Source organism: Delphinapterus leucas, chromosome 16 (assembly GCF_059928025.1).
Source record: "Delphinapterus leucas isolate spDelLeu-1000000601 "Yukka" chromosome 16, BTC_Dleu_Yukka2, whole genome shotgun sequence".
Classification (NCBI taxonomy): domain Eukaryota; kingdom Metazoa; phylum Chordata; class Mammalia; order Artiodactyla; family Monodontidae; genus Delphinapterus; species Delphinapterus leucas.
In genome coordinates, this window is record NC_143144.1 from 80910205 (window position 1) to 80928301 (window position 18097).

The 18097-nt window shown below is 45.3% G+C and overlaps 1 protein-coding gene across 6 annotated transcripts in view; it reads left to right on the plus strand.

The window, feature by feature from the left end:
* Positions 1-18097, plus strand: part of FANK1 (fibronectin type III and ankyrin repeat domains 1) — a 116379-nt gene that overhangs the window by 83056 nt on the left and 15226 nt on the right. For all 6 annotated transcript variants that reach the window (XR_016388207.1, XM_022568472.3, XM_022568473.3 and 3 more), the window contains exons 2-3: positions 7365-7542; positions 15022-15146. Coding sequence is in view for 5 of the 6 variants with exons in the window: in XM_022568472.3 (XP_022424180.2) it covers positions 7365-7542; positions 15022-15146 (303 nt within the window). In the remaining variant the exon portion in view is untranslated. The remainder of the gene's footprint in view (positions 1-7364; positions 7543-15021; positions 15147-18097) is intronic.

Consider the following 18097-nt stretch of genomic DNA (forward strand, 5'->3'; position numbering starts at 1 on the left):
GAATCTACCATTCTACTTTTACGGTATTCCACGTTTATAATGATTGGAAGGGCCGGGAATCTACCATTCTGCTTTTACGGTATTCCACGTTTATAATGATTGGAAGGGCAGGGAATCTACCATTCTGCTTTTACGGTATTGCACGTTTATGATGAACATACTCATGTTTGCTTTCTCTCTTCATCAGTCCCTGCTTTTCATGACACTAATGAGAATTGCTAATTCCAATACAGATCATGATCACAAATTCTCTGTAGCTCTTAAAATGTGTTCAGCTGCCTATCATTAAGATACTGAGTAATGTTTTTACTCATCTTTTCAGTTTCCTCCTACGGGGCTGGCACATTTCTGTTATATTATTACAACCTACATATTTAAAATTTTAGAATAAGGCCTAATATTGTTCAGTGGTTTATTTAAACTTTATAGTTTTCTGTGTTTAAACCTATAATTTGTAAATGATAGCTTTTTAAAATGGATTTCTGGTGCACTGGAGAGCCACGTTTTATGCCATCTTCGTAACCATAGGGACTGAAAGGTGACAGTGTATGAAGCCCTCTATATTTCATTTTCATATTATTTATTACTTGACAACTGGCAAGAGGGGCATAAAATTGTTTTGTCAGATTTGCACAAGAACTTTCTTACAAAAAGCTTTTATAGTACACGACACGTACATAAATTCTCGTATAATCGTCCTTTTAAGATCAGCCTGGTAGTTTTGTTGCTGTTTTTTTCTTTTTTCATTTTTTTGGAAAACTGTTTTTTAGTATATATCTATATTTATTTTATTTAGGAAAAATTGACACCAGGTGTACAACATAATGATTCGACATTTTTATACATAGCAAAATGATCACCATGATAAGTCTAGGTAACATCCATCACCATACAGTTATAAGCGTTTTTCCCTTTTTTTCTTGTGATGAGGACTTTTAAGATCCACTCTTAGCAGCTTTCAAATGTGCAATATTAACTATAGTCACCATGCTGTAGGTTACATCCCCGTGACAATTATTTTTTAGCTGGAAGTTTGTAACTTTTGACCCCCTTCACCCATTATACATCCCGCCCGCCCCGCTCCCACCCACTCCCACCAGCCCCTGGCAACCACTGTCCTCTGTTGAAAAACTTTTTTTTTAAATTTATTTAAATTTTTGAATTTTATTTTATTTTTTTATACAGCAGGTTCTTATTAGTCACCCATTTTATACACATCAGTGTATACATGTCAACCCCAATCTCCCAATTCATGTGCCCCACCCCCCACCCCCGCTTTCCCCCCTTGGTGTCCATACGTTTGTGCTTTACATCTGTGTCTCAATTTCTGCCCTGCAAACCGGTTCATCTGTACCATTTTTCTAGGTTCCACATATATGCGTTAATATATGATATTTGTTTCTCTCTTTCTGACTTACTTCACTCTGTATGACAGTCTCTAGATCCATCCACGTCTCAACAAATGAAATGAAATGAAAAACTTTTAAGGTTAAAAAAATCTGCCATGATGGAAAGAGCCTATCAGTTGTTTAAAGTAAAGATGCGAAATTGAAAGTAAGACTCCCCCCCCTTTTTTGTCAGTAATCTTTAGAAAAGTTCAAATAAACTTTAAGCCTGAGTTTGACATAAGATTATGTGATTGGCCAAATGTGGATACTGGTTATGAGACTTAAATAAGCAAAAGCACCTTTTAAAAGATCTGATACTTATAATCAGGAAAAAAATAGAGTTCTAAAACTTTTATATAAATCTAAATTGTGTCTACGAATATATGTTTGTGGGTATGTTGTATATATATTTTATAAAACTTATGAAAACAATTCCCAAAATAGCGTTTCTACTTAGATAAATATAAATACAAATGTGGATATAAACATCCTGGTTAAACAAAGAAATAGAAAAAAGGTGAGCTTTTGAGTTTTTAAAAATGTTGATTGTAGTCATTTTAGGAAAGATGTATTATTACTTGTCAAACAGCCAGTAGGTTCATCCCAGAGTAGAGTGAGTCAGGGCTGTCCTCCTAGATATACTTACCTCCCCTTGCAATTCTAGCTTCACAGTGAAACTTGAGGATGATAACATTTAAAATAGAGGAATTTGTTCATGTGTTGGTAGTAAACTCAATTTAGTATACTTTCCTGATATAGTCCCTGTTCCTTGCCCTGGTACAAACACTCTTCTCAGATTATCAATGAGTTCTTTCTCTAATTGTTTTACCCACATTTGAGGACCTTTCCTCCTCTGCATTCCATGCTGAACATAAAGAGGCACCTGTCTGACTTCCTACCCACTTCACAGTGTCAAGGTGAATGTGGCCAAATCTGCTTCTTGGCCTCCTGTGGTCCTCCTAGACCACCTTATCTTCCTTTTTATGGACCGAGTCCCTGAAGACAAGCAGCCTCCTGACCCTGGGGCTGAGAGGGATCTGCCCTCGCTCCCTCGTCCTGCTTGGACATCCCCACACTTCATTCATTCAAACAATCACCTGGCTTTCACTGTCTTCCCTTTCTCTTGTTAAGTTCTCTTGGTCATTTAAAAATATGCTTGGTGTTCAAGCGGGTTCACAGGTCAAACCTGATTTAAAATGAGTGGCTGGAGGAAATCTGGAGATCTAACCAGTAGTAGATTTTTCACTCCACGTCTGCATATGGCATCTCTGTTGCTGAGAGGCAGCCTGTGTTTTAACCCTGGTTCTGCCAGGTGTACTGCGCTGTGACCTTGGGCAAGTTACTTAAACTCTCTGTGTCTGAGATTTTTTATAATGGAGATGATAAAAATCCTTATAGAGTTGTAGTGGAAATTAAATGAATGAATAAAGCATCCATGATGGCGCCTGTCAGAAAGTGAGTGCCACGTAACTTGTACTGTAGTCATTGCTGTTCTCCTCCCAGGAGTGGGCCTGTTACTTGTCGTTTCTGTCAGCTCTCCTGGAGGCTCGGAGCTGACCCGGGACTTGTCGTTTCTGTCAGGGCCTCTCTTCCCTTGGCACAGTGATGTTTGCACTTTGGCTAGTGACCTGTTCCTATGTTTGTTTTAGAATCCATCCTAAAACTAACATCCTCAAATACATGTATTAGCTGGTCATGACAAAAATACCAGAATTTTTATCAAAGAGAAAACACAAGCTGCAGTATATGGGCACAACGCTGTAAGTTAAAACACACCTGTCAAATGACTCTAGGTTGGCTGAAAACCAAAACAAAACAAGTTTGCTTTCATCCCCTATTTTTTGGCCACCTAGAAATCCAACAGCTCTCACCTGATGGGGACATTCACTCATGGGCTGACCCTCTGGGTCCTGTGTGGCGTTAATAGTTTTCTGCCCAAAGCTGCTCTTGCCTAGCTGGAGAACTGCATCTTGATAAGCTGTGCTTCAAAGTAAAGAAGACGTAGAACATCATTGCTGGCCAGTGCACTGACCTTCGGGGTCTGGGCGAGTAAAGTGGTGCAAAGTGGTGTCTCGGGGTCAGCCAAGTCCGTGCTATGACGGCCGTGCCTTCAGTCAGTTTTCATTCATGGGTGCTGAGCCTCGGAGAGGCTGTGGGTCTGAGAAGCTTGGATCACTCCTTAAAAGTGAGTAACAATAAATCAACTTTCTAGACACCACCGCTTTTCCGGTGTACCAGATCTAGAGGGGGTGACGACTAGCAGTGGGGGCTCTGACTCTGTTGTGAGCCTGCAGCTGGCGGTGGACCATCTGTGGCCAGTGCCAAGCTAACAGGTAGAGGTCTCAGGTTATGTGCCTGTATCAATGATTAGTAAAGAGCAGAAGGCATGAGAGACACGTGCATAACTGGGAATGGTATCTTTTTATCCCTTATATAAATCTGTGGTGAACCATTTGGTTGGTCCCTTTGGAGATTTGGCATTCGTTTAGAATTTCTTACCTATCTTAATTTACAATGGGGTTGTTATTTTTCTCTTTTATAAAACTGAAGTATAGTTGATTTACAATATCATGTTAGTTTCAGGTGTACAGCACAGCGATTCAGTTATACATGTGTGTATGTATATATATTATATATATATTCTTCTTCAGATTCACTTCCCTTATAGCTTATTACAAAATATTGAGTATAGTACCTTGTGCTATACAGTAGGTCCTTGTTGGTTCTCTATTTTATATACTGTATAGTAGTGTGTATATGTTAATCCCAGTTTTCTAAGCTAGATGTCTTTGGAATAGAAATTTTACTCAGCTTCTACTTATACTGAGGGTAATCCACAGCAGTCTACCAGTCCTGGCCTTTGAATGGTTTTAGGGGGCTCTGAAAGAGAAAGAAAAGAGTTGCTCAGCGACAGTGTCATAATGTAAGGGTGTGAGTCACCATTATGTTCCCCAGCCAGAGTTGCTGGGACAAAATGAGATGAGTCATGTTGAAAGACCCATGTCTGACACATGGTATGTGATCTTTAATTCCTCTCCCCATGGTGTTGATTAGTACTTAGAACACTGAAATAGGTTTCACTAAGAAAACCAACAGCTCCATAAGAGCAATGTATAGCATTTATTTTTGTAGTTATTTCTTAAAAATCAATATTGCAAACATACGAAAATAATTGAAAATCAGCATATACCCCAATGTACCACATAGGTTTCAAATGTTAAAATTTTGCCATAAATGCCTTAAATTCTTAATGGCATGAGACCTTACAAATATAGTGGTAAGTCACCTTCCCCACCTGAGCAACCTCATCCTTTCCCTGACTTCTGCGAGAGAACTCTATCCTGGCGGTGTGCATTCTCCCCATCAGTGTTTTTAACCTAGACTACATACCTATGTATTCATAAATAATATATAGTGTTGTATGTTCTATAAAAGTTTACATAATTAGTATAATAACGTAGTACATCCTTTGAACCTGTGATTTTCACATACTCATTTGAGGTTTGAGTGTAGAACTACTTCCTTTTAGCTGCTGTGTAGGATACCATTGCCTGAAATATTCCATAACTGATTTAGATACTTCATATATGTTATTTATTTATCACAAAACACTGTGAGGGGGCTTCCCTGGTGGCGCAGTGGTTGAGAGTCCGCCTGCCTATGCAGGGGACGCGGGTTCGTGCCCCGGTTCGGGAGGATCCCACGTGCCGCGGAGCGGCTGGGCCCGTGAGCCATGGCCGCTGGGCCTGCGCGTCTGGAGCCTGTGCTCTGCAGCAGGAGGGGCCACAACAGTGAGAGGCCCGCGTACCGCAGAAAAAAAAAAAAAAAAAAAAAAAAACCCACTGTGAGGTGTTTTCGACTGGGTTTCAGAGCATGTATTCAGACCCAGGTTTCTCCAATTCCATTAAGCCATGCTTTCAATAAATATCAACAAAATAAAGTTGGAAAGAATGAGCCAGCAGGCTGTCTGCTAGTGTGTATCTCTGGGATCTGAACGTAAGGGAACTTGGTGGTTATCTCTCCTCCTGGCCTGGGGCCGGCAAGCTCAGGGCAGCCTGGTCTGCACTGGGGCTGCACTGCAGGAGGGCCCAGGGTCAGTGGGAGTCAGCTGCAAATGTGGTAAAGCAATGACATTTAGAAAAAAATTGATTTACAATGTTGTGTTTCAAGTATACAGCAAAGTGATTCAGTTATACATATATAAATACGTACATATACTCTTTTTCAGATTTTTCCACAGATATAGTTCCCTGTGCTATACAGTAGATCCTTGTTGATCACCCATTTTATATATAGCAGTGTGTATCTGTTCATCCCAAACTCCCAATTTATTTCTCCTCCCCACCTCTACCCCCTTTGGTAACCGTAAGTTTGTTTTCCACGTCTGAGTCTATTTCTGTTTTGTAAACAAGTTCACCTGTATCGTTTTTTTAGATTCCACATAAAAGTGATATCATATGATACTTATCTTTGTCTGATTTTTTTCACTTAGTATGATAATCTCTAGTTCTATCCACGTTGCTGCATATAGCACTATTTCATTCTTTTTAAGGGCTGAGTAATATTGATGTGTGTGTGTGTGTGTGTGTGTGTATACACCACATCTTCTTTATCCATTCATCTGTCAATGGACATTTAGGTTGCTTCCATGTCTTGGCTATTGTGAATAGTGCTGCTGTGAACATTGGCTACATGTATCTTTTCTAATTAGCATTCTCTCCAGATATCGATAACATTTTTGAGGCCTAAAAGACCCTGAGGGACAGAGAGAGGTTTTAAAAGAAGTGTTAAGTCATGGACCCAGCCCTCAAGGAATTTAAAATCTAGCAGGGGAGACAAAACTAACATGAAACAGAACAACTGGATGCAGAACAGCTCGGTGTGTGCTGTGCCCCCTGCCATCTTTTACAGAAATGGGATATCCTGTATCCTGTATTTTTCCCCGCATCTTGACTTCTCCCTCAACAATACCTTCTGGAAATCCTCTCAAGGTATCTAGCATAGAACTAATTTATTTTTAAAGCCTGTGTAATATTCCATGCTATGGACATATCATCATTTATTTGACTATTCTCTTATTAATGGGTCATCTCCTATTCACTGTTAATGGCTAAAAAACTTTAATAGTTAATGTCCTCGTATATATGTCCCTGTGTGTTCAGATTTCGGCAGGAGAGTTTACCAAGAGTGGCATGATTGGAGAGGAGGGTATATGTATTTTTAATTTTAATTGATGCTGCCAGATTGCTTTCTAAAAAGGCTAGAATTCATATTTCCCCACCACCAATGTATGAGTGTCCTCTCCTGACATTGTCACTTCTAATAGTTACATCTCTTTTTAAGTGTCTGACAGTATATAAAGCTATATCCAATTATTATCATTTTCTGCAACCACTAGGGAATATAAATGCCTTTTTTGGACATTATGTTGGTTATTTTTGCTGTGTTGTCTACTGCTCGTCTTTTGCCTGATCGATATTATTAGCCTTTGGGTTTTTCCTTGGTGAGTTTGTAAGAGCTGTTTATATAGAACAGATATCAACACTTTGTCATCTGTATTACAAATATTTGGACCAGCAATATCATTTGTCTGTTGGCTTTGTTTACCAGCCAGATCACTGAAGGATGATAGCAGCAAACTGTGTTTCATCAGCTCAAAGAAAAATCTAATTAGTTCCATAAGTTAAGTAACCTTTTGGAAGGGTCCATGAGTGAAGTATGATGTCAATGGGTATGGTACAATCTGCTCGTTGACGAATGTGGTAACTCACTGCATCACCCAAATTTTCTATCACTCATGCTTTTCTGATGTTCTTCAAGCCACAGGGAGGAATACTCACATGTGTGCCTGACGTATAGGAAAACACAGTTTGATTTTCAAGTAGCTCTAATGCACTCAGCTGATCTCTCTTCCTTATGGAAATAGAGTCCTGAAATACTGTATCTTTTTTAATTTTTAAATTTTTATCTTTTTAGAAATCACACCATCCTCAAAGCCTCATCCACCTGTTGTGGGCAAAGTGACTCATCACAGCATTGAATTATACTGGGATCTGGAGAAGAAAGTCAAGCAGCAGGGACCCCAGGAGCAGTGGTTCAGGTTTTCTATTGAAGAAGAAGACCCCAGAATGCGCACTTATGGTATCATTTATACGTAGGTGCAATGTTCAACTGCTTAACATTTCGCTTTGATTTCTTGATGAGCTGGAATGGTTTCTATTGTCTCCAAGAAGACTCATTTTGAAATTGAAGGAATGAGTCAGCATCATTTGCATTCATTCTTTTCATGAGTGATGAATTTTGGAAAATAAGGGTGAGCAGTCACTTTGAAATTAAACCTCCTAGACCTTTGAGAGCCCCTTAGGCTTCTGAAATATTCTAATGGTATATTTAAAAAGTCCAAAACGTAGAGACAGAATCAAAGCTGAGTTGGATGAAATCAGATGAGGTTCCCCTCAGGCTGTTCTGTTCACAGATGTGACAACCTCCCAGACCTCCGGAAGTTGTTCCCTTGTTAACTCGTTCCAACCAACCTGCTACCTCTCTCAGCCTCCATCAGAACCTGTCTTTTTTGCCTTTTCCTTGAATGCACTTCCTTCTATTTTTATACAGCTGGTTCCTTTACACCATGCACATATTATATCAAATACTGGCCCCTCCTCAAAAGGCCACCTGAAGTAGCCGTTCTTCCACCCAGCTGTCCTCTCTGCCATGCCCTTGTTTCATTTGTGTTGTGAAACCTAGCTCTGCCGGAGTCATTTTACTGTTTACTGTTCATTTTCTGTCTCCCTACCAGCATCTAAACTCCACGAGAAGCAGGTAAGATTCCTGCTTGCTTAAGGCTCTTTCCCCAGCTCCAAGACAGTGTCAGCACATAGGAGGCCCTCAAAATATTTGTTGTGTCAATAAATAAATGAATGCAACAGGAATAATCAAGAAATCTTTTTTTTTTCTTAGCCATCACTTCAATCCTTATTTCTTCCTTTGACAGCTTTACTGCTTGCAAAATGACTTTGTGTTTTAGGAAGAAGACCAGAAATGAGTTGCAGATACGGTTTTATATTAAACTTTTAATTTTGACATAATTGTAGCTTCACATCTGGCTGTAAGAAATAATACAGAGAAATCCCATGTACCTTTTACCATTTTCCCCAGTGGTAACATTACGGAAAACTGTAGGGCAATATCACAGCCGGCATCCTGGCACTGCTGCAGTCAGGGGACAGTTGCAGCGCTTTGCTGGACTTTTCTCCAGGTGGCATTGTGGTAAGGGTGCTGGTGTGAGGGTACATACGCAGGCTTCGACTGTTACCTGAACCATGGTATCACTGCGATTTGATGCACGATTCTTTGTACCTAGAAAAGAAAACATGCATTTACCTGAAATGTAGTTGCCATATGAAAATAATTCCTGGTCCGACTACTTGAAATATTATTTTAATCATGTCATGTCATGTGTTATTCTCTGGTAAGCAGTTTCCACCCAAAAGCATGAATGATGATATAACAAGTATTTCTGTGGAGAGAGAAAAAGGTATTTTATTTCCCGTGTTTCTCTTGCACCACAAACCATGCTTGGGCAGGTTAGGTGGGGCTGTCCTGGGTGCTCCGTTGTGTCTCCACTTCTACTTTGCTGGGTGATCAGCCATGTCCACTGGCCTCCAGCCTGTGTGTCTCTGTGTTGTTATGTTTTCCCCAGAGGCCTGAGTGCTGTCTGGCCCGGGAACTCACCTGGACGGTTGCCTGGCATTGCAGAGCCAGCAGCGAGGCCTCAGACCCCCAACTCTAAGCGAGGTTGTGAGATGCTCACTTTCCCTCAGAGAATTAGCACAAACCTTGACACTAGGTGGCAGAGTTAGACTGTGTTAATCTTGACCTCTTTTCTCCATTATATCGCTTTTCCCTAGGTGTATCGTTAAAACTAGCAAATGCCTTTCTTTGAAAAAGCGATTATCTAGACTATCTGACCTTGGGATTGTGGATTTAAGAACTTCGTCTTGACCTGTCAGTTTCTGTTCATCTTCTCCAACAGCCAGTCTTGAATCAGTGCTGTCGTCTTTGACGCGGGCTCTCCTCACAGCCAGTTACATCTAGTTTTCATGAGTTCTCCCATTGCACATCCCTTCTATGCTTTCCCTTGTTAGATTGTGGCATTTCCCCTACTAGGACGCAAGTAGGATCTGTTTTCTGACTAGTCACTGCTGAATCCCCAGGTCCTACAACCGTCCAGCTTATTTGCTGGTTGAATGAATTGGCCATTGCCCTCTCTCCCTTCCTTCTATCTTGCTAGGTTAATTTTCTTTTTAATCTTCCTTTTGTCAGATTGTCTTCGATGGGTTTCCATTGCTTGAAGAATGAAGGTCCAACTCCTTACACTAACATCTGATGCCCTTCACAGTTTTCCCACAACCTGCCTTTCTTGCTGTTTCTTATTTCTGGGCATAAACCTTCCGACAAAATCTGCTTTACCGTCCTTCGAGTATGCCTTGACTTCTCCTGCATGTGTGTTCAGCTGTTTTCTCTGTTCAGACAAATCTCCCCTGCTCCATCCTTTCTTCCACCCAAGTCAGATTCTACCTCGACTGAGAAGCTACCTTTACTATCCTATTATCTACCCTGCTAAATTCCTATGATAATTGGTACCCTTATCACGCATTTCATTCATTCAGTCAGCACCTACTATGTGCCACACACTGTTTTAGATGCCGGGGATACAGCACTAGACAAACAGACAAAAATGCCTCCCTCGTGATGAGGAAGACAAACGGTAAATAAGATGCATAAGTAAAAATACAGTGTCAGATGGTGGTTCAGTACCAAGTGGAAAGGAGAGCGCAACAGTTGGGGGCTTGGAGTGGAGGTGAAGAAGGCTTCACTGAGAAGGTAATCTGCGTAAAGAAGCAAGTGAGGGGTATCTGGAGCCTCACGAGTATCTGGAAGAACATTCCAGGCAGAAGACACAGCAGGCAAAAATGTCTGGAGGTGGGATCGTGCCTGGCGTTCCAGAAACACGAGTGAAGTGAATGAGTAATGGGATGGGGCCAGCGCGGGGACGGGTCTTGGGGGCTGTCACTCTGTGCGGTGAGAAGCCACTGGACACTGATAAACTGGGGAGGGGTCTGGTGCATATGCTCCGTGAGGGTCACTCTGCCTGCTGAGTGGAGGACAGGCTGTGAGGAGGGAAGGCGGCCAGAGCAGGGAGGGCTAATTAGGAAGCTTCTGCAATAATTTAGGTGGGAGATAACAGAACAGAGTGTGAAAAGTGGTGAAATCAGGGCTTGTGAAGATAGATTTGAAGAATTTGCTGGTGCACCAGATATGGGATGTGAAAGAAAGAGGGTAGTCAAGGGGCGTCAGTAGCATCTCAGGATCGGCCCCATTGGGCTGCAGGAAGCAGCAGCTCCGGAAGCTCAGTGGCTCCCAACGGCAGCCGTGTGTTTCCCACACGGAACACCTGTGGTGTGTCGCCAGGCTGGTGGAGTGGCCTCTGCCTGAACGTGACTACTCATGGTGCCAGCAGAGGCAGAGATTGGGGCTCCCCATTTCTTGAAGCTTCCACCCGGAATGACACACTGCACCTCTGTTTATACTTCATTGCTCAGAGCAAGTCCTGCCACGTCTGAGCTCCACAGCACTCGGATATAGAATCCTTGGGAGGGCACCAAGTACCTGTGAACAAAATCCAGTCTTCCACAGGTGGCACCAAGGTTTTGGCCTGAGCAGCTCAAACCACGGAGACTCGGGATGCAGCAAACTCTCTCGTTTGCGGACCATCAGGCATCCAGGTGGAGACGTGAAGGACGCAGTTGGGGAAGAACCAGCCAGGGGAGAGTCTGGGCTGGAGAAATGGATTTCAGAGTCATTAGCAGGTGGTGGGATTGGAAAGCTGGGGGTGAAACATAGTGGGAGAAGAGAAGTCTGGGAACTGAGTCTCTGGGCATTTCAGTACTTACTTTGTTATGTTTCATGTTTGCTCAGCTCTTGCATCAGATATTTGCTTTGGCTGATAACAGAAATAATGGTATGCTTTACACTTTGATATATTTCCTCTACCGGAAATAGAACTTGGAGAAGTTCTAAGATTGCTTCATCCTTTGAGCTACCATGCCTGGGCCGTGTAAAGAAGTGCATCTACAGACGTTCGATACACAGCTGCTCTGAGACGTCCCTGTGTCTGTGCTGTAGTTGGTGTCACCCCTGTGTCTGCATTATAGTCGTGGAGGACCCTAGTGGGCAGCTGTGTCTCTGGTCCTCTCCATGGGGCCACCTCTACTGATGCTGTGAGAGCCTCCAGCCTCCAATCACTGTGCCCAGTGGCATCTGTTTTCTCAGACGGTTCTGTAATTTATCTTTCCAGGGGTTATGAAGGTGCTGTTTGCTTCATGGTGATCTTATGATGTTTAGCACCATTGGATTTTATTGGGGGCACTTTTAGTTTTATTTTGGTCTGAAACTATGTTAAGTCTTTGCCACCTGGCAATTAAATTCCATTGAGGTTTGAGCATTGTAGTCTCACTGAGCTCCTAAAGATCTTTTCAGATGCCACAAATTGAGGGCTCAGTTTCTATGATTCAAATAGCTATAGTTATGCACCTCTGCTCATGTAACAATAAAACCCACCCACTCACAAGATTACTTTGTGCCAAGCTGATATATTTTAGTTTATTGTTGTTGTTATTTATTTATTTTTTAGACCATGCAGCTTTTCTGAACATTTGTCTTGGTTTCAGAGCTTTTTCTTTCATGGTAAATATATTTGTATCTAGTTTTAACACTTCTGTTTTTTTGGCTTCTTAAGGCTGTCGGTATCATTTCCTAATTGTCTTTATTATAGTTTCTTTGTTGTTGATACATGATGTATCAGTTATCTATTGCTGCGTAACAAACTGTCCCAAATTTAGTGGTTTTGGTCAAAGTGTAAAATACACGCTTGCTCATGATCCTACAATTTGGGCAGCGTGGGGAGGGCAAGTCTCTGTTCCACGTGGTCTTGGCTGGTGCAGCTCTGTTGGGGCTGAAGGATCCAAGTGGTGTCACTCATGTGTCTGATGCCTCTGCTGGGGCAGCGGGGACAGTGGGCGGCTGACCGGGCTCCTGTGTTTTCCTTCATTGTCTGGCATCTTCCAGTGACTCTCACCAGGCAACCTGTCCCTCCAGTGGGGAAGTTGAACATCTTTACATGGCAACTGGCTTCCAAGGGAGCAAGAGCAGAAGCTGCCAGGCGTATTAGGGCTGGGCCCAGAATTACATAGCATCCCTTTGCCACATCCCATCCTATTTAAGGGGAGAGGAATTTGACTCTTAACGGTGGGAAGAGTACGTGCAACTGCAGGATGGGAGGGGTAGCTAGAGGCCACCTTGACTGACGTGGCTTCTTTAGGTGGAGAGAAATATGCTTCAAGGAAGGGTAGTCTCAGTGAAGAGGGCTGCATCCACCCTTGAAGGGCAGGAGAACACAGACGAAGGTCAGAAGGGCCTCAACGCCCCCCCCCCGCCCCCCGCCATCTTCTTCTTGGCTCTGTTAGAGCTCTGCCCAAGAAGTCATTTAGGTTTTGGTGCCTGGAGTAACTTGTGATGCAGAAAAGGGGGATCTCCGAGTATTCTGGACTTCATTTCAGCTTAAAATTTTACGTTTTGGATAATCGACAAAGGGAGAGAAACGCAAAGGGCAAAGGGTCTTTGGAAATCATTTCCTGTTTTCAAACATGGTTCTCCAGGTCTCTGAGCTGAGACTCCTCTCAGGAGCACAGATCCAGACCTGCCTGATCACCCAGCACTAGATTTTTCTGTCAGTTACCCTTTGCTCTCACCTAACCATTCATTCCCCTGGGATTCCTTGTCCTTCCAGTCCACGTGGCTTTCTCAGACTGCCTGGATCCTTCCTTCCCCTGCCTATCCTCCTGTCTGTTCTGGAAGTTGCTTGCCCCATGTCTCACTTTACATCAGAGGCCTCTCTGCTAAGGACATGCTTTGGGGCCCCCTCTCCCCTCACTCACTCCTCACGGTAGAGGAATTGCTTGTCTGATGGGTGAGTTTGGGAGCTAGAAGGCCTTCTGGGTCGTCTTAAACTATCCTGAAGGGTTCTCCTCCCCCTGGAGCAATGGTGGGCTTGGCTGTCTATGCACTGGGCACTGTGCCTGCATCTTTGGGGAGACACTACTTTTCCAGTGGGTTTATCAGTAATGATGGCAACTCCGGCGCTGCCGTTTCAGCCTGACGCAGCTGTCACGCCCCACTGTCCTGGACTGCCCCTGTTCTTGCACCCGTCAGCAAGAGTTGACAGATGCATCTCGGCCCTGAACTGGTTCAGGGCTGCACCCCCAGCCCAGCCCAGCACCTCCCAGGTAGTGGGCACTAGATAGGTTTGCTGAGTTGCATGGAAAGGAATTGATGTATACATATTTAGGTAGCACATCAATATTTTTGAAAGATTAGTTGTGAACCCCAAAGTATGATTCTGGCCTCTGTACAAGTCTTCTGAGAATGAAGGGAACGTTATAGACAGAAAATGGGAAAAAAGGTGGTAAGCCTGGCCTCCGAGGGGCTGTGGAGAGTGTCCTGAAGGGAGGAGGGCAGGGCCTGGGCTGGGTGTGGAAGCAGGAAAGAAGAAAAGAGCTGGAGATACTACATCCGCACTCCCTCTCCACCCGCCCTGCACACATACAGGTCAAGTCTTTGAGGTGTAAGGAGAGAAAGATTTAGATGAAGGCTTCGAAAAGAGATACATGGAATTTAATCAGATGCTAATAAAAGTTTTCGGCAGCAAAGGGGAGCTGAGATTTTGGGACTGTTGGGATAGACATACAACTCCTGGGACCTTTGGAGACCTGGTATCCTAGAAAGTGGGGCAAGTCAAAACCAGACCCCCAGGCCCTGCTTCGCGGCCAGAGGTCCGGGGTCTCGGCACCTTCACTGGGTCTCAGCGTCTCCTGAGCCGGCAGCACTGCCCGCCTGCGTTTCCTGGTCCTCGTTTTTCAGCTCCAAACGATCCAACTCAAATCTTTCTGCCTGGAGGCCTGCAGGTTTCCATCGCAGCCTCTAACAGTTTTCTGCTCTCCAAGTGTTCAGCACCTGCTTCCCACAAACGTTTTCCTAGGTGAACCTGACCGTGTGGCGTGATAGGAGAGTCATTTCTGTGCTGCCCACCTCCCCAGCTGCTTGGGGGCTCCGACCAGTCACGCCCTCTCCCTGCAGTGGGATTTTGCCCGCAATAGGTACACAGCGGCGCCCATCCACCCGAAGACCCCTCTCAGCAATCACGTATGTGCTACTTGGACTGCCGAGCTTAGCTTTCAATTGTGAAACTTTGCCATATGAGGACAAAAAAAAAAATCATGGGTTAACGTGATCATTTCTCCAAAGTACAAAATCGCGAGCCAGCTGTGCGTCAGCCCTGGGGGAGGGGGGCTGCGGCATCGAGGGCACCTGCCGGGCAGGGGTGGACGCCTGTCCTGTCCTGTCCTCCGTGCTCAAGAGTTCAGCCCAGGGTGAGAGACGGACAGCCACCAAGGTCAGCTCTGTAGCGGGGGTAGACAGTGCTCAGAAATCCCTTCCGCTCGCCCTTCTAATACCTTTCAGAGGACGCTGCCCCGATTACCTGGCGTCATCATCACGTGTGTCTCCTTCCGTCTAGGGGATACGCGACTAAGCATGTTGTGGAAGGTCTGGACCCACGGACCCTGTACAGGTTTCGACTGAAGGTCACCAGCCCCTCCGGAGAGCATAAGTACAGCCCGGTGGTCTCGGTATCTACGACCAGTGAGTATGCAGAACTCGAAACTCATTTGTCTAAAGGTGACAAGCAATGTGAAGGTGAAGGTATTCTGCTTTCTGCTCGGCCTTACCGGAAACAGAAACCGTTCCATTTCTAAGCACTGTGATAACATTGTTCACTGGCCGGGCCTGGCCGTCGCATAAGGGAGGTCGAATTACGCTTGAACAAATGCAAGAGCTGTTTTTGAGCCAGCACTTCCCTGGGAGGGCACGTTCAGGAAAAAAGGATGGAGTCACCTTTCTCAGGAAATGGGCCAGAAGGGTGCGGGCCGAGCAAGGGTTCCCATGCGGAGAAACAGGCTGCCCCCCGGGCGACCTCAGGTGAGAGGTCCACTCAGCGTTTCGTCCCTTTTGGACAGCTTCAGTGTATCCGTCAAGACTTGACACAGCAAGTGTCAAGTTGATCCCTGGGAACCTATGGGTGAGGAATGGTGAACAGCGCTGCTTCTGTCCACAGGACGCAGGGAGGGGGCCCACACAGAGGTGGGGACAGAGGCCGCATCCTTTACCCAGGGCAGGTCTAAGGGTGCAAATATTTTCTGGGATCAGTATTTTCTTTCTTTCTTTTTTTTTTTTTTTTAAAGAATTTTTGTTTTTAATTAAGTTATTTTTGGCTGCGTTGGGTCCTTGTTGCTGCGCGTGGGCTTTCTCTAGTTGCGGCAAGCGGGGGCTGCTCTTCCTTGTGGTGCACAGGCTTCTCATTGCGGTGGCTTCTCTTGTTGCGGAGCATGGTCTCTAGGCGCACAGGCTTCAGTAGTTGCAGCACATGGGCTCAGTAGTTGTGGCTCGCGGGCTGTAGAGTGCAGGCTCAGTTGTAGCACGTGCACTCAGTGGCTGTGGCTTGCGGGCTCTAGAGCACAGGCTCAGTAGTTGTGGCTCGTGGGCTCTAGAGCGCAGGCTCAGTAGTTGTGGCGCACGGGCTTAGTTGCTCCGTGGCATGTGGGATCTTCCCGGACCAGGGCTCGAACGCATGTCCCCTGCATTGGCAGGCAGATTCTTAACCACCGTGCCACCAGGGAAGTCCCTGTGATTGGTATTTTAAAACATTTTGAAGGTGTGTGTGTATGAAGTGCCATCTTTGAACTAGAATATTGTGAAGATTAAAACGGTCAGAAGTGTTTTTCACTTCTGAAAATACCCACCCACCAAAAATACAGACAAATCTTTTTTTTTTAAAGAAGATGTTGGGGTAGGAGTTTATTAATTAATTAATTTATTTTTGCTGTGTTGGGTCTTCATTTCTGTGCGAGGGCTTTCTCTAGTTGTGGCAAGCGGGGGCCACTCTTCATCGCGGTGTGTGGGCCTCTCACTATTGCGGCTTCTCTTGTTGAGGAGCACAGGCTCCAGACGTGCAGGCTCAGTAGTTGTGGCTCACGGGCCCACTTGCTCCGCGGCATGTGGGATCTTCCCAGACCAGGGCTCGAACCCGTGTCCCCTGCATTGGCAGGCAGATTCTCAACCACTGCGCCACCAGGGAAGCCCCCAGACAAATCTTTTTTTGATTGCACAAAGGGAGTTAAACATTATTTAAAATTTTTGTGAGTTAAACGTTATTTTAAAATTTCAGTCAATGTAGCATTTGGCTTGTATACATATATATATATATATTTTTTTTTTTCTGTGACTTTCAGTAGTGTCCTTTAGGCATTTACTGATGGACATTTTTGTGCAGATGAAAGGTAATTCAGATTTTGAGTTGGTTCATAACACCTTCCGTTGCAAACAAGGCATTAGGGGATTGGATCTCAGTTTAGCGAACTGAGAATTTAGTTAAAGCCTGAGGGTGGTGATGCCATATACACCCCCAAACAGTGCTCAGCTAGCCGTGGAGAAATAGAGTTTCAGAGGAGACTTTTGATGTGAAATGGTCGATTCCAGAGATGCAGGTCAGGAAAGAGGGCTTGGCCCTGAATCTGGTGAGGGTGAAAGCATTTGCTTTTCTATGGGAGATATTGAGCTCCTGGAGTTTTTAGGGGTAAGAAAAGAAGGCAGTGCCTTACTTCTTTGTGTGTTGAGGGAAGGCACAGAGAAGGGAGGAGAGGGGGCAGGAGAAAAGTGGGCAAAGGGAGCCCAGCGTGTGGAAAGAGGCTCTGGAGGGCAGCTCCTCCGGGCCGCCTTTGGGCTCCCTCCCGTTCCCGCCACCCCCAGCCACCGCTGCACTCCTCTGGCTCTGCCCCTGCATTCTGGGGTGCCCTCCCTCCCCACTGCTGGGCCTACCGCGCCCACTCCGGGGCAGAGCTCAGTTCCAGGCCATTCCTCGTGTGGCTTCCCCTCGTTTGCTCTGCACTCCGCTTCGCTCCCGCGCAGGGCGCTGTCTCACCACCTCTAGTAACGCTCCTTTGCCTCTTATTTTACGTATTTGTTCATCTTCTTTGTCTTCCGCCTACCATGCGTGCTCCTGAAGGGCCAGGGTGATGGGTCAGTCATGTCTAGTTATAGAAGATCCTTAAGAAACGGTTGGATGGATGGCGAACGAAAAGCCCCCAGTCAGTACTGGGGGGAGGAGGAGGTCTGATTGGCTCAGCTTGCCTTCCTGTCTCTTGGGAGATGGATCTGGTTGCCACTGGCTGGGGAGAGGCCCCCTGAACCTGCCGGGTGAGGGTGAACTGGGCATAGGGCCAGTTGCGGTAGGCGGCCCCTAGGATCCTTAATACCACATCAAAGCCAGGGCAGGGGCTCCTGGGCCTTTGGCCAGAGGTCACATGGAGTCAGGGCAGCATCTGGAGCTCTTCTAGGAAGGCAGAGACCGGCTCGGTCTGTCGGCTGACGAGGGCGGTGCCTGCAGGCCAGGTGCGCCTTCTCCTTGCTTCTGAGAGGCAGCCGCGGAAAATTGGTCCAAAGGTCCAAGGCCTTTGTCACTGCAGTCCGTGGCTTCCGTGGCTCATCAGACAAGACCTCCTGCGGGGACGAGGGTGGGCTGGAGACGAGGCTCCTGG